Source organism: Cyanistes caeruleus, chromosome 3 (genome assembly GCF_971803275.1).
Source record: "Cyanistes caeruleus chromosome 3, bCyaCae1.hap1.1, whole genome shotgun sequence".
Classification (NCBI taxonomy): Eukaryota; Metazoa; Chordata; class Aves; order Passeriformes; family Paridae; genus Cyanistes; species Cyanistes caeruleus.
In genome coordinates this window covers 88,610,537-88,631,850 of record NC_141703.1, presented here as the reverse complement: position 1 = coordinate 88,631,850, position 21,314 = coordinate 88,610,537, and the positions used below count along the sequence as shown (strand labels likewise).

At 44.2% G+C, this 21,314-nt stretch overlaps 1 protein-coding gene and 1 long non-coding RNA gene across 4 annotated transcripts; one reads left to right on the top strand and one right to left on the bottom strand.

The window, feature by feature from the left end:
* Nucleotides 1–11,392, top strand: LOC111938581 (3 beta-hydroxysteroid dehydrogenase/Delta 5-->4-isomerase-like). Of its 3 annotated transcripts, none has more exons than XM_023940368.2 (4): nt 1–353; nt 649–864; nt 5,612–5,776; nt 9,618–11,392. In XM_023940368.2, the coding sequence occupies exons 2-4, from the start codon at nt 711–713 to the stop codon at nt 10,430–10,432; spliced, it is 1,134 nt and encodes a 377-aa protein (XP_023796136.1). In that variant the 5' UTR covers nt 1–353; nt 649–710; the 3' UTR covers nt 10,433–11,392. The 3 variants fall into 3 exon arrangements, with proteins under 3 accessions (XP_023796136.1, XP_023796129.1, XP_086738933.1); XM_023940361.2 differs by having other exon boundaries at nt 242–385; XM_086882807.1 differs by having other exon boundaries at nt 246–385; nt 653–864.
* On the bottom strand, nt 8,986–15,789 carry LOC147654321 (uncharacterized). The gene is made up of 2 exons (XR_015284964.1): nt 14,794–15,789; nt 8,986–14,242 (listed from the first exon to the last, which is right to left on the bottom strand). It is a non-coding gene; the product is annotated as an uncharacterized LOC147654321 (long non-coding RNA).
* Nucleotides 15,790–21,314: the final 5,525 nt, after the last annotated feature.

Sequence of the window (21,314 nt, the reverse complement as noted above, 5' to 3'; positions counted from 1 at the left end):
ACACTCCTCAAACCACTCTAAATAGCTTATCCTGATATTTACATTTAATTTAAATCTTCTCTACCTTCAATATTGGCACAATATTGGCACTGTATTACACAAGCCAGTGCAGCTAGAGAGAATTATGAACATGAGGGTTTATTTTCTGGGGATTTAGGGCTGCAGGACCACATCTAGGCTCAGACCTCACTGCATCCAGAGCCTTCCTCTTTGGTGGGAGTGGTGTGGAAGCATCACATTCTTTTGCAGCACAGGAGGCACTCAAGAGGGAGGGGAGCAAAATGACCGAGGTGGTGCCCTGCAGGATATAAATACAGGCAAATCTCCCCCACAGTCCTCTGAGCGCTAAAGAGGTGGGACCGAGACCCGAGGCAGACTTTGTGGGGTTTGTTTGGCATTGAAGTTGATTTTGAGCATTTTCAGATTTGTTAATTGAATTGGTTTGTAATGATTTGTAAGAATGTTTTCTTTGCATGGAAAAAATATGTAGACTACTTCTGAATAGGAATAGCTGGCAAAAGTAAGACACGCTTAAAAAAATGGTTTGATGTAGGGATTAAAGTTTGTTTTTCAGTAGTCTCTCCTTCTGGTAACACCCTTTGATTTGTAAAGTCTCCAGAGGCTGATGTCATATGTTCATTCCCTCAGGCAGGAGGAGAACCCAGCTCAAGAGACAGCGAATTCACCACTCACAGGAGCAAGCCAGAGCAATGTCCCTGGCTGGGGTGAGCTGCCTGGTGACAGGAGCAGGAGGATTCCTTGGCCAGAGGATTGTGCGCTTGCTGCTGGAAGAAGAGGAGGCGCTGGCTGAGATCCGCCTGCTGGACAAAGCCTTCAGCCATGAAGCCCTCGGCAGGTTTGACAGTAAGTGCCATTTCATGAGGACTGTGTGTTACAGCTGTAGGTGTTGCTGTCCCACATGGGTAGCTTGGAAGCCTTTGCCCCTCATCCAAACCAGCTCTGCAGACAGAGGCTTTATGCCAAGGAAGCTTTGCTTTATCCACCCCCTCCCTCCAGCACAGAAATCAGATGTAAAATGCGAAAACAAGAGGGGTTTTTGTCAGGCCCTGAGGCTTCTGTATACTGTTCATGCAGTAAACAGGCTGCCTTCAACCTGACTTCTCTTACAACAAAACCCACAGAGCAAAATTAATGCAAAAATCTCACATTTCTTCTTGGGGGAAAGGAAAATTTAAGTGTTGCTATACTGGGTGGGAGGGCAGAGATATCCAAAGCATGCTGTGCTGGGCTCTGGTATGTCAGACAGTGAAGGCAGTGAAATGTTGTGGGTGCAGATTCTAATGGTTTTCTTCAACCTGAGATAATTGTGGTAAATTCTGGCTAAAGCGGTGGTGAGGTATTTTTTAAACTGCTTTAGTTAATAACATTATTGCAGTTTCCTGTTTAAGCAAATGCTAAACAGAAGAGATAGAACCCATTTTCAAAGTGCAGGGCAGAACTCTGGCTTCTTGAATGGATTTGAGACAGCACAAATGGGTGATGTGCCCAGTGTCAGAAAGAGTCTGTGGCAGGGAAAGCAGCTCAGAGTGTTTTATTTTAGATGTCCTATTTACTGAGATACTGAACACATCAATAAAAAGGCACATAGGAGGCCTAAATTCAGTCAGGTTCGTAAGTCCTTACATTATATTTACCTGACAGTAACTTCCTGCATCACATCTTCACTGCAAGACTCCTCTTCCTCTATGCAGGAAACTATATGGGAACCCTTAAGGAATATCTCCATATGATTTGCTGAAGAGCCTCTATCACTCTATAGAGCATTCAAGTGTCATCAAGGAATAGCAAAAGTGCACAATAAACCTGGTACAAATTGCACAAGCCTTTATCATGGTCTTACACAATTCAAACTTCTTCTCCATTCAATCTGACTCAGCATTTCACTGAGGATTTCTAAATGCCCCTGAGCCTTGCAGCAGCCCCTCCTGCTCTGGTTTCCAGAGAGTTCCCATAGAAGCAACCCCAAAACCTGCAGCTACAGTAGAGACTGAAGCAGCAGGAGTGTGTCTGGTTTAGCACTGATGCAGCAGTGCAGAGGCATCTACACTGCTTTGGGCCAGGAGAGCATTGTGGGGGTAATGGAGCATCCTGGGGAGTGAAAACAATTGTTTGTGTGGGCACAATCTTGGCTGAGCTGCAGAAAACGTTCTGATGTTTTATTTTTTTGTTAATAGGCAAGCTCTATGCCCTCTTTCCATATCCTCCCTTCTTCCTCCACGGAGCACTGCCCACACACCTCCTTTCCTATTCTTTTAACATTCCTTCTGCCTATCTGAGCAGCACAGGAGGTAGGGAAAAATCTGTTCCCAAAGCCTTTTGTTCCCCATAAACAGGCAGTAGGGACCATAGGCTGAGATTCCAGATGTATTTAAACAGATTTGAACCCCTGCACTTTGACTGGCAGCTCCTCTGTCTGTATCAGCCCTTGTGACTATATCTCTTCTAGTGTTCTCCCAGTCCCTGTGCTCAGGACTACCCAAACTATTTCCCTGCCATTCCCTTTCAAGCCCTTCTCCATCACAGTGACTCCTATTCCAAGTGTGAGGCTGCTACAAAACCTCTGTGTGAGGCTGGAGTCTTCTGACCTGCATTATTTTTACTACAGGGACTTGCTGGCAGATGTTATCTGGATTTTTGGAACAGCCAGGAGCAAAGCTGAGTGGGTTTTTTCCTCACAAATGTCTTGAGCACCTTGCACTTGCAATATCTTTGCAGAGTCAGGGCTGTGGGCAGTAAGACAGAAAAGCACATGCAAGTCACAGGCCTTTGTGCCAGAAGGCACTCAGGGGCACTCCTCTTTTGTCCAAACAACTTTCCTGCTGAGAGCTTGACCATCACACTCAGTCTGTGCAGGACAGTGGCATTTGTGGTCTTTCACAGCCCCAGGGAGTCTGGGATGATCCAGTCAATGTCGAGTGCTGTGAGTTGGAGACTGCCCCGTTACGTTGTGTGGCTGAGAATGGACATCACACTGCACATGGTGCTTTGGTGCCCTGGGCTTCTTACCTCCTGTCTCCATGCCAGATTTGTCTTCCTTTCCTGTGCTTCCACTTACACAACTCTTTTTTTTGTTGATCACTATTGCACTTCTGGAAACATCAAAACTCCTATGTTTTTCTCAAGTTTAGGGCAAATAGTCCAACTCTTCTGCTGGGTCAAAAACTGCTCACAAGGGAACACTGAATTTTATTGTGAAATCATTGCATTTTCAAGCAAAAACTACCCCATAGCAAGCAGGGAGCTCACTTACAACTCAGAAGACATGGAAACCACAGGTGAAGAAGAACAAGTTTCCCCGGTGAGTAGGTACTTTGTCATAATCACTTTATGCAAAAATGGAGAGCTGACTTCAGTTTATTCTGTTCCTCCCCCTCCGACCTACCCACATGTGTTCTTTTGGTGCCTGGGCAATAGTTTGTGTAGATGAAAATCAAGTTTCTCTTTGCTGGCTGTCTCAGACTGAAACCACTGTCTGTCAGTCATTTCTTTCCTCTTTTCTTCCAAGCTCTCCTGTAGTTTTCTTTTCACCCAGAGCAAAACAAGATCAATCTACTGATTCCCGACATGCAGCTGATGTTGCAAAAGTGAGCAAGGCCCATATTGTACTTACCATGGCAACTTCTGCTGGCTAAAAGGGAATAGAGGAGCAGATTTCCTGACTCATATCACACTCACACAAACTGCAAGCCCAAACAAGGCACAAAGCAGCTGGACAGCAGATTTCTTGTGATCAGCTTTAAAAGGGACAGGTTTCTTCTGTACTTTTTCTGAAAGCTTTGATTTGCAGGTGTAAAACCTCCATTTTCATAACCCCTTCCTGGGCACTGTGATAACTTTGAAGGGGTCACATGTCAGAATTTATGTTGTGAAAACTATTTCTGTCTGTTCTTGAGATTATTACAACGCCACAAAGCCTTATTCATGGAGAACATCAACCTAAGGGCGGTACAAAGACTAATATTTATTAGAGCAGATCTAACTACCAGGTGCTTAACAAAAAGCCCAGCCCTAGCCTGACACTTCTGCATCCATGGAAGCAGAGGTCAGAGTGAAGCTTCTGGAGACAGCTAGGAAATGAATGCAGTCTGTAAAATACAGGAGCAGAAGCGAGCATGTGGCAGTGACTGTGCTGGGAGGGCAGCAACTCTAGATTTAGTAAGAGTTTTGCAGATGTTTCACAAATCTTAAGTCTCAGACCAACTGTTTGTGGTGGAGGGAAAAGCACTCCTTAAGCCTGTTGCATCAGAATAATTGTTAAGTTGATACAGGGTATCATTCTTAGCATGCTATAGAGAAAATGAGATAAAACCATTTTTAAAACACATTCCCACTCAGTTCCAGATCTAACAGCTGTCTTTCTCTGTGTTTCATACTAAAGACGTGGGATAAAATGCTGCCTGCTTTGGAGCTGGTGACAAAGCACTAGGATACACGAGATTTCTGTCATGGCTGAAGCTAAAAGCTGGACAAATTAATCAGGTTCTTCTCTTTTCTTAGAAGGTGCATTTGATTATGCTGGAAGAAGACAGAGGCTGTGCCTGTGCTGCAGGGTCCCTGCCCAGCAGCTGTGCCTGGGGAGCCATCTAGTGCAGCCAGAGCAGAGGCTCCCAGAGCACTGGCTGCAATGGCACCACCTCCTTACAAGATGTGGGTCATGCTGAGAAAGTCCCCTGCTCTCCCGTGGCATTGCTGCAGCCAGGCCAGCTGATTTCCCTGGAGAGCAGCACTGCCTTGGACTGGAGGTTTTTCCAAGTGATTGTCGGGTGCTGGCTCACGTTTGTGTAGCTCTGGGCTGCAGAAAGAATCCTTCTGCCCAGCACAGCTTAGGGAAGGATGGCTCTGAGACCTGGAGCTCCTCTGGGGTCACACACTGCAGCTTCTGTGGAGGGAGAGGGCTTAAAAGTAGGATTTAATCAAGCTGGGCTGAGGTAGCTCAGGAGCCTCGAGAGTTCAGATATGAACTGGAAAGACGTGCAGGCTAAAAATGACCTCACAGCACAGACACTGAAATGGATCCAGAGCTGGAGCTGGAAGAGGCACTGTAAGTCCTGGCCAAGGTACAAGGAAAAGATGTCAGAATGGTATGTAACTTATTGGAAGAGCTGCAGTACAGGCAAGGTAGAGGGGCAGAAAGTAGGTATGAACACAACTCTGTGCTCACATGCTCTGGGTGGAGAGAGATCATTCATCAGCTTGAAGACAGGAACATTCAGTGCTTGGGTTGACATAACTATAGCCAGCCAGTCACCAGAACAGCTAAATCTACTCCTCTGTGAACTTTAACACAGTCACAACTCAAGGAAGCTTGCTAGCAGTGGAAAAGATTTCAAAAAATAAAATAGAAAGAAACATGTTGAATATTGGCTCCAGATCTGTGGTAGGTAATGCAAAATGAACCTCTATAGCACTGCAGTTATCATTTGACAACAGAGTCCTGGGAAAATGCCTCCTGTTTCACAGCCTTAAAGTATTCCTGCTGCTCCTGGACAGTCAGCACCTGCCAGGCAGGATCAGCCCTTCACCACTCCTTCCAGCACTCTTCTCAGGGTGCCTGTAAGGTCTTGTGCTCTGTTTTCTGCTGCCCCTGCAGAGTTCAAGGGTAAGACTGAGGTGAAGATCCTGGAAGGGGACATCCGAGATGTGACATTCCTGCACCGTGCCTGCCAGGGGGTCTCCCTCGTCATCCACACGGCTTCCCTCATCGACACCCTGGGCCTCATCGAGAAGAAGCTGCTCTGGGAAGTCAATGTAACAGGTGAGCAGGTGAAGCACCTTTCTCAAACCCACATCTATGTCCTGATCTCTGGCTGCTCAGAAAGGGAGTACCTGACCCATATTTGTTTTGAGCCAGGTTATCTGGGTTGTTCTGCACAGACATACCCAGGGGTGCAATCCCGTGTCTGTGCAGCCCCAAGAAGTTCTGGGCCTCTCCACACCCAGTCCTCCACTTCAGGGCAGTGCAGGACCCCTCATTCTTGTCCACACTTATGTATGCCCATGCTGAGCTCTGCACAGGCTCTGCCTCCAGTGGTGATAGTCATAACCCATGCTCAGTGGAACTTTCTGAAGCAATTCCCCTCTGAAATCCCAATGCTCACCTCAGAAATTGGTTCTTATTCTCCCACCCCACATGGCATCCCTGCCTGTGTACATTTTTTTCAAATTTTACAAAAACTGCAGACTTTGGCTGCAGTTACAGAAATGTTGTATTGATAACATCCCACAGTCTGTGGCTCTCTCCTTGCTATTCTTTTTCTTCTTCTTTTTCTCCTTTTCCTTCCTTTGCCATTAAGTCTGTGTATGCAAGAAGGCAGGTGAGAGGAACGCGTGCTCTCCCACCTTGAGTTTATCATTTAAAATTCCCCAACAGACTCAGAGCTATGGGAGAAAGGGGTTTCAGTGACTCAGTGGTGGGATTTCCCCTTTCAATAAGGAACCCCCATGCTTCAGGAGAGATCATATGAAGGAAGAAGGTGTAGATTTAGGAATAGCCCATGTAGCATCATATACCAGGGATTTAAATGTATTTCCTAAAAGGAATAACACCCCCTGTCTGTGATGCCAAAATCCTCAGTGCCATTCAGGGAACTGGTACTGCCTAACCTGCATGCACACTGGCCTCCCTGACTGTGCTGCTTCAACAGCTTGGGGGAGATTCGGGGAAGATGTTCTTACTTACATGAACAGCTTTCCCAGTTCTTTGTTCCTCTCTGCCTCAGACACAGGGCTTCTTCACAGAAAAATAAGGAACATACCTGTACAGGCATCACTTCCACAAATATTGGCTGCTCACCAGCATTCAGAGGAAGAGAGAATTCTTGGCAGTTGAGTTGTTTCTCACATGCACCTTAAAAACAGTGGGATCACATTTTAGGTGTTTTAGTGTGGCTCATTGCCTGTGCCATTAACTTCCAGACCCTTTCATTTCTGCTCAATCAAAGCCACAAATTGTCAGTGATCAAAACACAGAGCCCAGTGGGCAGCCTCTTAGGCTCCTGTCAGGAGGGAAGAGCAGAAAGGCAAGTTCCTGGAAACCTGTACATTGGGTAATATGAAAATATACATGGTTGGTAGTTCAGAAAGAGGATTTGTAAAGCTCTGGCCTTATGACCGTACTTCTGCTACAATCTGGTTTTTCACAGCAGAATGTGCTGCTTAAACACATTTTTTCCATAAAGAAAAATGAAAAAGAGCAATTAAAAAAAAAAAGTATATTAAAAAAAAGTGAAAATCAAACTACTATTAAAATGTCCCAAACCCAGAAAGCTCTTTAGCTCTGACTCCCCAGTACTCACCCTCTTGCTAACTGTTTGCCTATAGGTGAAAAAAGCCCACTGGGCAGTGAGGATTAGCTGATTACATCTGCTAGAATGAAAAACCCTCCACAGTCCTGCTCCCAGAGCCAGCTGGCCACAAGGTCAGTCAGTGATTGCTGCTGTCCTCTCTTCCTTGTTTCCTTACATTCCATTCTGATGCTCTTCTGTTTTTCTGACCAGCCAGGGCACCGCTATGTGCTTCACAGGCTTGCAGGGTGAAAGTCTTGTTTCTCCTAGAAAATAGAACTTGTGCAACATAAATGTTTCGAGGATCAGATGTGGATGCTCACAAACCAGGACTGAAGTGAACAAGTTAAACTTGCCTTGATGCAGGGCTTTCTTCCATTGCCACACAATATCTCAGAGCAAAAATATCTTTTTAGGAAGGAAGGGACGCAAACTTTTAAAAGGAATGGAATTGAGAAAATAATTATTTATAATCTGAACAAAATACCTTCTGTGAACCTCAGCCAGAAGGGCAAGCAAACCATGGGGACCCACTCGCTGAATAAAGCATCTAATACAGTACTAATTCACTTTATTATAGATAAAGATACTCAGGTTTCCATTACTGTAGGAATCTTTAAACTTTTACATTAAATTCTGATTTGCAAATAAACCACATTTTATTTGGGTGAAATTCATCTTGAACAGATACCAACTGTCAAGATAATTTTATGTTTGCTTTTTTCTAAGACTTGCTATCTCATTTGACTTCATCAAGACCTTCTGCATTTGATTACTTTCCCTCATTTTCTAAACAGAATTGACACAGGAATTAAGCTATTATTTTTAAAATAATATAATAAATTATTTTTTTCCAGATGACCCTGGCTTGTATGTCATCTAAACAGGGTGACTTGCATGAACTCATTTTTCACATTAATTTATTCCTGTCTGTATAATGTTTTTTCAGTGCACTTCTTAATGTTTCTGAAAGCCTCATCCAGATTTGTTTTCCATTTGTTTCAATTTCTTTCTTTTACTTGTCCAAGTTTGAAAAGAGGAATTTTGGTGCCCTAACAATATTCTTCCTATTTTTCACTAATTAATGAGTCCGTATTTTGCTGCCAATATTCCTGGCTCTTCTGAACCTCCTTAATTCATTATATTTGTTTCAGTCACACTAACCTGGTCTGCACTGTGTCGCCTTCAGCTGTTGCTGTAACAGACTGAGCAGACTTGGAACATTTCTATGTGCCTCACTGCTGGTGTTTGATTTTATCCCCTGGATTTTAGGCTACACTCTTCTGATATCACGGCAGTCATTTTAGTTTAATGTTCCTTTGCCAAAGATGTTTACAAATGTTTTTGAGCTGTGTCTTCTCTTCCAAAGTCACTGGCCTTTTTACATTTAATTTCTCTCATTACACCATGCACAACAAATAAGGCAATTTCTGCCTCAAAGCTGGGTAGAAAAATAAGATTCTAATTGCAACTATAACAACACAACTTATTAAAGTATTTATTTCCCCCTTCAGTGTGCTTTCCTCATTTAACCTCCTTGGCTATTTAAAAGACTTTGAACAGCTGACCTCTGCTGCCCCCAATGAAAGCATTAAAGGATTTTAAATGTAAGAAATCCTGTACTTCTGCAAGGAAAAGCCAGAATAAGCCAGAAAAGGAGGCATACACACACAAGGCTCTCTTTTCTTATTGCACTTTATGATCTTTGACTACATGTTATCATGCCTTGCTTCACCATGTTTCTTTTCAAGCCCTTCTCTTTAGTCAGTAGAACACTGGATAGATTTGCACTGGGTGTGAGTGCACTGATTTTGGAGCAAACCTTCAGGTCCCATACTAATTCTGTCCCTTCTTAGCAAACCATCTGAGAGCAACCTCAAGCCTGAAAAACATGGGCTTCACCACAGAGCATGGATGACACCTAAGGAGAGGGGCAGCTTCTGATGGTCCTCTGCCTAAAGCCAACTCAATCCAACCAAGAGACACAAGTCCCTGAATCTGTGGTCAGTACCCATGCTGAGTTAAGGAGGGGCAAAAATTTGATTCCTGGCATAAAAACACCGCCACAACATGCAATTAGGACCAAATATTCACCCTTGTTTAACTCTGAAAGGTGCACTGATACTACTTAAAGACAGATTCAGAGCAGGTTCTGTGTCATTGAATATACTGCCCTGCTCAGGACAGGATTCTTCCAACTGCAGGGAGGGAGATCTGGCTAAGCTCAGGCCAGAGATGCTGTTTCTGATCTGAAATCCCCACTTTTTCCTGGTTAGGGGGTCCTAGACTGCCTTTCATGTTTGTTTTCTGAAGGTACTCAGCTGCTGCTGGAGGCGTGTGTCCGCTGTAACGTCCAGCACTTCATATACACCAGCACCATCGAAGTGACGGGCCCAAACTGCAAAGGTGACCCCATTTTCAATGGTGATGAAGATACAGCTTATGAGAGCACACCCAAATTTCCTTATGCCCAAAGCAAGAGACTGGCAGAGGATTCCGTGCTGAAAGCAGACGGCCAGGTGCTGAAGGATGGTGGCACGCTGATGACCTGTGCCCTGAGGTCCATGTACATCTTTGGGGAAGGCTGCCCGTTTCTCCAGGGCCATCTGGATAAGTGCCTGTTGAACAAGAACGTCTACCTGCGCTTCTCCAGGAAGGAGGCTCTGGTGAACCCCGTGTACGTGGGGAACATCGCCTGGGCACACGTGCAGGCAGCCAAAGCCCTCCGAGCCCCGCAGAAAGCCAAGCACGTCAGGGGCAAGTTCTACTACATCTCAGATGACACCCCTCACATGAGCTACGCTGATCTGAATTACGAGCTGACCAAGGACCTGGGGTTTGGAATTGAGCCCCAGCTGCCCATGCCTCTGACACTGCTCTATTACTTCTCGCTGCTGCTGGAGATCGTGAGCTTCTTGCTCCGGCCCTTTGTCAGATACATCCCCTCCACCAACCGGCACCTGGTCACGCTGCTCAACACCCCGTTCACCTTTTCTTACAGGAAAGCACAGCAGGATTTTGGCTACGTGCCCCGCTACACGTGGGAAGAGGCCAAGAAGGGCACTGGTGAGTGGATTGCCTCTGTGATCCCCCAGAGAAGGGTGTGCTTGCAAAGCAGCACTGCCTAAGCCTGAAGAGGAGCTGAAACCCAACTAAACAAGTAGGGCCTTGAGCCAGAGGAGAGCTGGGGGAGAAGCAGCAGCATCAGAAAACTAGAAAGCATTTAAATGAATACTTTGTGTAAAAGTCCACTGAAACCCATCACCCTCAACTTCATAATAAATAAAAGCGAAATGTTCATTTGTTTTTTGAGTGCAGGCTGATGAGGGTAACTGTACTGCACGGTCCACACCCACTTCTACATCTCTGCAGCACAAAGACTTATTTTAGTAAGACTCCACACAATCCACGGTGTGAACACTTCAGCCCTTCTTTCACTCCCCACCACCTCCAATGCTTCTGTAAAACAGAACTTGTCCTAGAAGTATGATTACACTTTACAAACGTGCACCACTCAGCTATGCCCTGTTCACTCAGTGTTTGCCAACCTCACCAAACAGGCAGCAGGCAAAAGCCACCTGATAGCAAAAGCTGTAACAAATCTTGTTCACTTTTCCAAGGGTGTTGTGAATTTCATGTTCACCTGACAGTCAAGCTTTGAGCACTGTAAGCATCGTGAGATCAAAAGTACAATAGAAGTGCAATACAGTTATAGTTAGGACAGTGTGTGGAGGAAAAAAAGGGACAGATTTGGTCAGGTAAATACTTCTTTTACATCCTCATTTTGCAACAAATCTGGTGGGTGTCCAGGAGAACAACTCCAAGAAAATTAAAGGGAGAAAAATATTGCAGGACGGCCTTGGTCACCGAGGGGCTCCCACTGCAGAGTCAATGTATTTGTGAACAATGAGAAAAAATAAAGAATGCTGAAAAAAATCCTGCTGTTACCACACTTCAGCTGGGAACAAAGGCTAACTTTAGATGATAGGTACAGATGTGCTACCCCTGTGCTTCTTTGATGGCCACATTATCTTCTGCAGAATGTGTAATGTGACTTCTGGGCAAAAATACAGATCTTGTCTGAGCAATCAGGTGTGATCCAGCTTTTGTTTCTTAAACATACATCTCACTTGCTGAATGCAATTCTAAAAGAGGGGCATTTCTCTGTTCTGTTTTGGATAGTGTGAACAGAAACATTTTACCTGACTCACTACTAATGTAAATAAATCACATTTCCAGGTATGCTGACAGCTTGAAGTCTGTGCTGAGTTGAATTATTCAGTGCCCTAGATGTTAGATAGTCCCAGTGCAAAAAATACTTTGTGCTTTAGTAACACCTTTGGTTAACTATGAAAGATCTGAAGCAGAATAGCAGACATCAGAACTGTCAGTCATATTCTGGGGACACAGGCCCTCCCCAAGGGTATGGGCTTTGGTTTCCAATCTGATTGTGAGGAGATTACTTAATCCCTCCCTCCCTTCAGAGGTGTGATGATTCACCTTTTCTGCCATGGAGACATCATCAAACACCTTGAAGGAACACAGGGCAACTTCTGGAAGTTTGGGAAGAGAAGGAAGGGCCACAACCATTTTGGGTGCAGCTGCTTTGGGCCCTGGCAGAGCATCAGCCTCACCTCTCCCTGCAGCTGGGACACTGCACGTAGATCTCTGTGCTTTCTTCTGCTCCATCCCCTTCCATGGACACTGCTCCTCTTCCCTCCCCTGCATGCACACTCTTATTTTTTTATTCTGCTCTCTGCACACCCTTAGAAAAGCAGGAATGTGTTTAACACAGTAACACCCATAGTTTTTCTAGGCTAATGATATTTCATCCTAACGTTCAGTGAGTGCCAAGCAATGGGTGCAGCCACAGCTGCTCTGTCACTGGAGCAGGAATGGGAAGGGCAATGCAGGCACGGGGAATTAGAGCAGGAAATGGAGAACAACAGCAGCAAAGCCGCTGTTTAATAGGGGGAGACACTTCACACGTCAAAGAGCTGGGGTATTAAAACACATACCAGAAAACTGGGACATCTTGCCACAAGTTTAACAGAGGTTAATCCTAAAATATCCACAGTTGCTGCCAGAAAGAATAAAGGACAATTTTTCTTCCACACTTCAGCAACTTGTTTCCCAAGTGCAAGCTCCCATTGCTGGAGCTTTCTTTGCCATTTCTGCCTTCACAGGAAGACAGTGGGATCTTTTCATCTCTCCAAGAGCCTTGCTCTCAACAGTCAGATTTCTAAGTGCCAAATTCCTCCTTTGTTGAACTTCCTCCCTTGTGTCTTGCTACCACATCCCTTCTTTAATCCCCATGACAAGCCATTCCTGCTTACTGGAAGCCTATTCCCCACTTCTGTCCCTCCCTGAGCAGCACCCTTGGGTTGGCATCTGTGTTGTCTTTTGCTTCAGGTGGCTTCCCAAAGTAGTGGAGTGCCTGCAATAAAACATCTTGGAAGCCCAAGGGAGTGGCTACCTGAAATATTTATCCTGCTGCTCAGAAGCACCAGAGCTGCTGTGTGCTGTTAACCAGTAACAAACACAAGCCAATAAGGATATTCCAAGGATATTCCAAGAGGGAGAACAGGCAGACTTACTGCAGAGGGTTGATTTTCTGCAAGTTTGCACTCCAGTTTACTTTGCAGTAGCTTGTTTCTACACTCTTATTCTTGGCTAGCAAAATGGCTACAAAATGTACTTGATAAGGATGAGCCTTATTGTTTCCACATCAGCTGATCAGGACCATTCTTCTGATTTAATTGTCTGGCAATCAATAAAGTAAACAATTGGTTATCAATGAAGCTCCACTGTCAACAGGATCACAGTCAGTAAGAAGAACTTTCTCACTTACTTACGTTTTATAACTTTACTTTTTACTTCTGTATAAACAATGGAAAAGAAAAAAACCCAAAATATTAAGGCTACTTTGCTGGAAAGGTGTTTATTTACCCTTCAGACATGCAGAAAAGGAAGAAATAGCAAATATATATCAGCGGTACTTACATGCTACAGGCAACTTAATGACTTCTGGTTCCAGCAGGAACAAAATCCTACATGTATAAAGACCACCATTTGGCATTAAATATTTTGTCACTGGAGTGGAGCAGAGTTTTGCTTGTTAAAAGGGACCAAGAAATATAATAATGCACATTTTGAATAGATTTAGGAATAAGGAAGAAGGAACAGAAGCAGAAGTGGCTATCATGTCAATACCAGAAATCGATGCCTGGAATTGGTATCATTAATATAGGATACAGGCAATGAAAGTTAATACCAGTATGTTTCTGTAAAAAAATCCATTTTATCACAGAAACATGACACTGGTATTCTGAGTGTGTTGCAGACATCAAATAATGATAGAATTTTTTTACATTATGAAGTTAAATTAATTAATACAGATTAAATGATAAAAATCACAGAATTAATGTTAACTGTCTCAATTATGATCCTTTAAATTGCTTTTTTTTAAAAAAGTCTTGGCTCAATTCATAGGTTTTGTGCAGAATAACAGTGTGAAAAGTTATGTACAGCCCCTCTTATGTAGGAAACCGAAAGTAACAATTGTTTCTTGACCGAAAAATCTGTCACTTTTATATGTAGATATAAGAGATTATAGTGGCTGTAAAGCTAATTTGGGAAGTGGGAATACAGTTGGGTACATTCCAGAAGAACAATTTCACCACTCCTTGTCATGACCCCTGTAGTTCCATGGAATATTCTTCTCCTCCTGAAAGCTTTCCACCTGCATCTCCATCTCAGTTTGAAGAACACTGGATAACTGTAGCTCCTGTATGGCTGTGCAATTTCTTACTCAGACCAATGATTGATATTCCTAGGCATTCCTCATTCACATAACTAAACTTGTCTCATTTCTTAAATAAGATGTGTCTCTCCAGTGCTGGCAGCAAGCACTGAATATTAAGTAGTTAAGGACTAATCTGCAAAAGGGAAAAGAACATTAATCAAAAATAAAGATCCATTAAATCTCCAGCTTGATCTTGTAACAGGTGCCACTCAAAATGCTTAACATGCATTTTGTTGACCATTTTGTCTGACTCAGTGAAGACCATTGAAACAGAGAGAGACTGGGATTTTTTGCTGACAAAAATGTGGAAAGATGACCTAGAAAGTTAAAAGAAAACAAAATACATGTGGGCAAAAATTGCTCTGAAGATACTGATATACTCAGTAATTGTCTCATCCTTTCTTCCTTTTTTTTTTTTTTCTAACAAAAATAAATTACAGAAATGAAGCATCTTCACCTTCTCTATTTTCTTTTTCAAATATTCTTGCACCTCAGAATTTTCAATCTGGTGATTTCATTAGAAGCTGGTTATATACTTTTCTGACAATCCCACATGCAATTTTAGTTAGACATTTAGGTTTAATTTATCTAGACCAAAAGCACACTGGATTTTTTGCATGCACTTGGGCTCTCTGCATGCTTTATTTGCAAGTGCTGATGACATAAGGAATGCTGCACACTCACCACTAAGTCCAAGAAAATTCACTTTCGGGGGTGATTTCTTTTGGTCCATCTTGGAATTGATGTCTCTTGTCTACAGGGCTCATGAAATTAACTCTGGCACACAGGTATTGCGTGCCAGACAAGGCAGCAATGGTTTCTCTGGAATAGCCGAGATGATAATCGAGGAAGATTGGAGAGATGAGAACAGTTTGATCCCGATCACGGCACGGTGGGTTCTGCCTGTACAGGGAGGTTGAGGCGGCTGTTCTGCAGTGCCCAGCTTTTCCTGCTTCTCCAGGAGCTTCCCCTCAGCCCCCTTAAATGCCGTGGTTATGTATTTGCAGAGAGGAAGCAGTTACTTTTACAGTGGTCTCATATAATTTGAACTCTCTGCTCCTGGCATTGCTATAAATGAGGGAAAGGAACAACTTCCCAGCAGGAGCTGGGTCGCCTCTTGCAACAAGCTCTGCGATTTACTGGGAGCTGAGCGGGTCCTCCTGCAGGCCGCAGATCCCAGCTGGGATCTCCTGCCCGCCAGGGCCTCTGGGCCTCGGGAGCAGCCGGGAGCTCGGGAAGCCAAGCTGGGCATCAGGCGCTGGTGGCAGAGGGCAAAGCTCCCTGATGGGGTGGAAAGGCGGGTGGGAAGTGGCCAGGGATCCGTCTGGGAGAGGTCCCAGGGTAAGGCGCAGATCCGCACTCCGATCCCCTTGGGAAGGTGTTTTGCGCCAGGGATGTGCGGGGCCGCTGGGTGGGGTGAGTGCAGTGTCAGCCCGGGACTCGCCCTGAGGGTCCCCTCCCCGCAGCTCCCGGCCGAGGACACGGCGGGCAGACACGGATCGGGGCTCAGGATCGGCACCTGCTCCTCGGTGGCATCCTTTTCTTGGAAAGGGAGGAGTGTATGAGCAGCTGTGCGGTAGGACTGCTTCACACAGTCTGTATCTGCTGGCTCTGCTGGTCTGTGCCTCTCACTGCCACAAGATGGTATCTGCAGCGCTGGTTTCCCCTCGCTCGCTCTGCAAAGCCCAACTTAACATTCCGACTGCGGGCTCTCTGTCTTCACCGAGTCTGCACTTTTAGCACAAAAAACACAGTGCTGGTCGCTGCCTGCTTCTGGGTACGGGGAATCCAGACGAACAGAGACGAATGATCAACTCTGATACATGGCAGAAGTAAGTGTTCATCCCACCTCCTCTCCTGCTAACATTCTTGGGTACTTCGCAACCCAGGACAATTCCTCTTAGGAGTCAAAATTTCACAATCTCGCTTTAAGGGAATGGCTTGATACATGTATTTCAATAAAAGGTCTCAGGTTCATCCTCTGAACACTGCTCCAGTGGGAGTGATGCCACGCTTAGCTGTGACAACACAAGAACTACAGCACAGCTGAGATAGTGTCTGGAAGAAGCTTCCAAAACCAGAGTGTCACTGTCTAGCTTTTTGTTCCTGTCTGAGAACAAATTGGTTAATACACTGGAAGTCTGCTGGGTCTCTCTGTACACGCAGATAAGTAATACAGGATTAAAAAAATCCCTCGAGTTTCTCCCTTGCTTCCTCCCTCCAGCACTCCTGCAGCAAGTGATGGGAGAACCACAGGTGATAGAGTCAAGGTCAAGTGTATGATTCCCATTCATTATTCACTTTGGTGTGGAAAAATTATTCTGTCCCTTTAAAGATCAGTGCAAAAATCCAAAAGCAATTGTGGGACTCACATTTATATCACAGGGACATTTTACTTGGGTGTCCTGTTTTTGAGTGTTATGTTTTGTACTCGGTTATTGTGAGCCATCTCAGTAAAACCAGGATGTTGCCAACTGTTTGAAGCAGAGCAGTCTTTAGCATAAATTGTGTGGAATGTCTATGGAACAAAGATCCATGTCTGCTTCATATTTAAGTTGTAAAATGTTGTGTTTTCAGAAAAGCAAGTTTCCCTTAAGTATTTGTAGCAATGCTCAGGGTGAGCTTAATGCAGCAGTGCCCACTTTTGATCATTGCATGATGGTGGAACTTCTGCCAGATCGGAAAATGAGACAAGTTTTACTTTTCCTTTATTTTTAAGAGTGGTTCTCACCATTCTGTGAGGGGAAAAAAAAAAAAAAAAATAAAATAAAAAAAATAAAATAAAAGCCAGGCCTTGGAAATACTAACCTATGAGTGACACAAAATCTCAAGATTAGAAAAAAACTGCAGACGTGGAAAAAGATCCTTAAACTCATTATTTAGAAGCAATCTCATCATTCTTGCAGCCTGACTCATCAGTTTTTGAAACATCAGGCTTGTCAAGCAGCTGAAGTACAGCCTTTTCTCAACAGGAGCCAGTTAAAATCTCGTGGTGCCCACAGAGGTTACAGACCCTCCACATCAGGTGATTATTTTCCCTCCAGGAAGAAGGCTCCTCACAATCACAGTTCATATCCCACATCACCAATGCATTTTCATCCTTTGTATTGATTTTCTGATCTATTCAGGGCTGACTGCTGTGGCCCCTGTGCCTGGCTGGCTCTTCTCAGCTTCACTGACTCCTCAAACCAGGAACTTTGCACAACCTGGCAAGTTACACACACAGAGGTGGGCAAAGGTTGCTCAGCATTTTTGAGACGCTGCAGGTGTTTGACATTTGACCCTTAATTTTCAAAAGTCACCATTCTGGAAGTCAGTCTGATACTATTACTGAAAACAAATCATGACTTCCAGATTCTGAGCTGACCAGCACCAGAGCACACCCAGCCACATCCTTGCTCTTTCTCAACAGCCTGAGCTGGCAAAAAGTTTCTGCTGCAGGGCTAAAAAAAGGATGTGGGCAGAGCATCTTCCTGATGCAGATAACCAGCATCTGGCACTGAACATAACCTGTTCAGAGGGAACATCTCCAGGGCTACACACTGTGTTCTGGGAAGGGGTGGATGTGCTTTACCCATAGACTTCAATTAAGAAATAGCATGAGCAGGATCTGGAGGAAATTTGAGGCAATATATTGAAAGATTTTCTTAGGGGACACACTTGAAAAAGAAGCATTTGTGTACTATTTAAGCTAATAAAAAAATCAATGTAACGATGTAACCTGGATGTGGCAGTGAATTTTTCACTGTTGTCAGTGAACTCATCAAAGCCTGCTTCAGTGAAGCAATTAATTCCACAAGCTGATGGCTGGTGTGTATTCAGAGATTTGGAGGATTTTTTTCTTACAGAAAATTTCCACTTCAGTTGCAAAATATCTAATGAGAACCTGAAAACCTAACCTTGCTGTGATACAAGTTGAAACACAGTGTGGAAGCATGGCATCAGCTTCAGCAGGCTGTAGTACTGGTCTGACATAAATGGTTGATCAAGTTACACTGGTTTTAAGATTTGAGCACACTAACAGCAAGAATCTATGGATTCTTGACGTTATGTGCCTGGCTAAAGTGTACAAAATGCGTGACCATGTATCAGTGCAGAGCTAAGAGAACACTTGCAAAAATGCCAGAGAACTGTCAGGGAAAAGGGAAAAGCCCTTGATGTGAACATTAATTAGCGGAGAAATAGCCCAGAGGCATAAAGCACCTCAAGTAATAATGGGACATGTACCCAAACAAAGGACAAGATGAGCCTTCTAGAACCGGGGGCAAAAAGAACTTAAATGCATACAAACAGAGAGTATCTTCAGAGATTCTCTCTTGAGGGTACTGATGATCTTTGCTTACTTTGCTGTGTAAGAATCACTGCACAAAGGATTATTTGCAGGCTGTAGCACTCCTTTGTTTTAATAATATTCTTAGTTACTTGGGTTTTGTTCAGTAAAAATCTTTAGATCAAGAGACTGGTGTCCCCATGTTGTTAACATTGTGCTCCAACACACTGCAATCTGTTTCTGATTTCTCCACAGCAAATCCAGTGGTGAAAGGTCATTGGATAACCGTGTTAGAAAACTTAATAGGAAGTATTTTGGTGAATTTCTATTCATCATTACTCAAACAGCATAGAAAATGTGAATGAATAACTCCCATACATGAAGTTATGAAAAGCTTTTTACTTCCTGATTCAATGGCATTTTACATTTGTCCTGCCTTAGAAACAGATAACAGAGGAAAGGAAAGAGCTTTTGTAAATTCAGCCCTAGACATAAGAGATCCCACAGGAGCTCTGGAATCCAGGACAGAAAAGGACCTCCCACATCCTTGATTCAGGTACATGAAGCTGCAGGCAAGCACAAAACATCATCCTTTTATTCAGCAGATAAACATATTTTCTACTCATTGTCAGAAATTATTTAGGCATTGCAGGTATCAATTTGTGTGGGGCTTTTGTGCAAGGTTTGTCCTCCAGGAAAGACATGTTTTTTTCTCTCCCAGGCTGACCAACCACTTCATGTGTTGTGGACAGCAGTTATCCCCTCTGTCAAGCTTCCCCTTTGCCAGGCTGAACTCCTCTCACCTCTCCTGATGCCAACTCTCCATTCCCTGGTAAGCCTCAATACTCCTGTCTCCACTGAGACAAGCTCTCCTGAATACAGGTGACCAGAACCACATCTCAGAGCTGCTCACCCATCTCTGCACAGCACTGACACTCTTTTTGTTTCATCAGAAACACCCTTCCAGTGCATGGATGCCTTGCCAGCACCATGAGGCTCTTTGGCAGGGCCTGTTCTGCTCCCTGACAGCCGCTATTGATTTCAAGAAGTGACTGAACTAATTCCAAAGAACAGCCCCCCCCTCCATGGACGTCAAGGCCTATTAAATACCACGATAACCACTTATGGCTTGGAAAGCTGCAGATCACTTCAGGGTACATTTGTGAAGTATCAAAATTCACTTTCCTGCTCTTCTGTTGGAATTTGCTCTTGATCAGGGTTGAGTCAAAATACGAGGCCATACAGACCTTAGTTTTGACTCAGCACAACCATTTTTATTTTCACTTGCTTTTTTCACCCTGCCTTGGTGATCTGTGTATTATGGCTGACTGTATGTTCCGTCTTCTCTGTTACTGATTTCAGACTGATAGCATCCCAGATTATAGTTTTTTTAGATATAGGTTTTCCTCCTCATCCCAGGAGGAGCAACTTGGCATTTTGACTTTTTAAATTTCTCTTCTGCTGTTCCAGGCCTCAGCATTATCTGAGCCTTCATTCTCTGTATTGACAACTCTCTCTAGATTTTTCTACAAACAAATCCTTCTTACCATTACAGACAGACATCATACCTGTCACCCGTGACTACTCGTACAATGGAAACCATCTAAGAAGGCAAACAGTGACACTGTTGGTACACATGAACACACAGTGCTTTTTCCTTCCTCCCCAAATTCTTCCCTGAGTTTTTACCTGCAAATAAGTTTGGTTATATGAGTGACTGCTCTTTCTCAAACCATTTCTCATGGGAGTTGGCTCAGCCTGAAATACTGTCAAAAAGACTCTTGCTCTTCATATTAAAAAAAAAAAAAACACACCAAAAAACCACACCATCACCAGCCTTCACACATCCCACACGTGAACCAGCACAGAGAGTTATGCTTCCTTTCCAAAGCCCACAGAAAGCCTAAGACTTTGCACTGAGAGAAGCCAGCTCCCAGAGCTACAAGACAAAGGCTAAAAATAACCCATTAAAGGATTAATTTTGGGATTTTTAAATACAGCTAATTAATATGCATAGGAAAGGCACATGGTCTCCAGGAAGAAGCACACACAATCACAGAGTCTGCAAGGGATGGGGGGGCGGGTGACATGCAGGCAGAGCGCCAACGGAGAGATAAAAGAGGATATTCCCTATATATATCCCTTGGGCAGAGAACACGCAAGAGAACGTGTTTCAGACGAGGTGGAAGCAGAGAGGTGAAGCATTTCACCGGTGAAGGAGCAGAGGCGAGACAGTGCAACCACAAAGGACAGCACACACCTTGCTACACCAAGTGAATTCCAGTGAGGTGGCTCAGGGGCCGAGGACACCACGGGGAGATCAGTGGATGCAAAAGCTGCTGCTTCGGAAGTGACGCTGCAGTCGGAAGCTGGGTGCAGCGTGAACGTGCCCGAGCAAAAAGCTATGGAGCAACAGCTGGAAGAAAAACTGGATCTCAAGGTGGATAGCACGGCAGTACAGCAGGGGCCACGTGTTGCACTCAATTATGGCACTTTGGAGGCAATTTCCTCTTGTGATCATTACATCCTGAGCTTGAAGCACCCTGGGAGGGTTGGGCATTGGATATAAAGCAGGACACAAGGGCTGGCAGTCATGGCACATCACGAAAACAAGGTACCATGTATGAGCAACATGAGTGACGTCAGACAGAAAGGATTACCTACAGTTTATGTGAATCAGAAAGCAAATCTGGTTCACAGGCTGCACTGCAAAAAATAGAGCTATAGCAGCAGTTCCAGGGAATTTCAAGGTGCAGGAGGAAAACAAGCTGAAGCCATTTCCTCATACCAGTTTCCCTGTGAATAACACTTAAACATTGGAAACTTTTTCCATTTCACAGTCAGCAGAGGAATGGTTGGACAGATTTTATTGCCCAACTCACTGGCTACTTAAGACTCAAGAAAAGCTGGGGCTTTAACCTGGTGGCTTAATTAT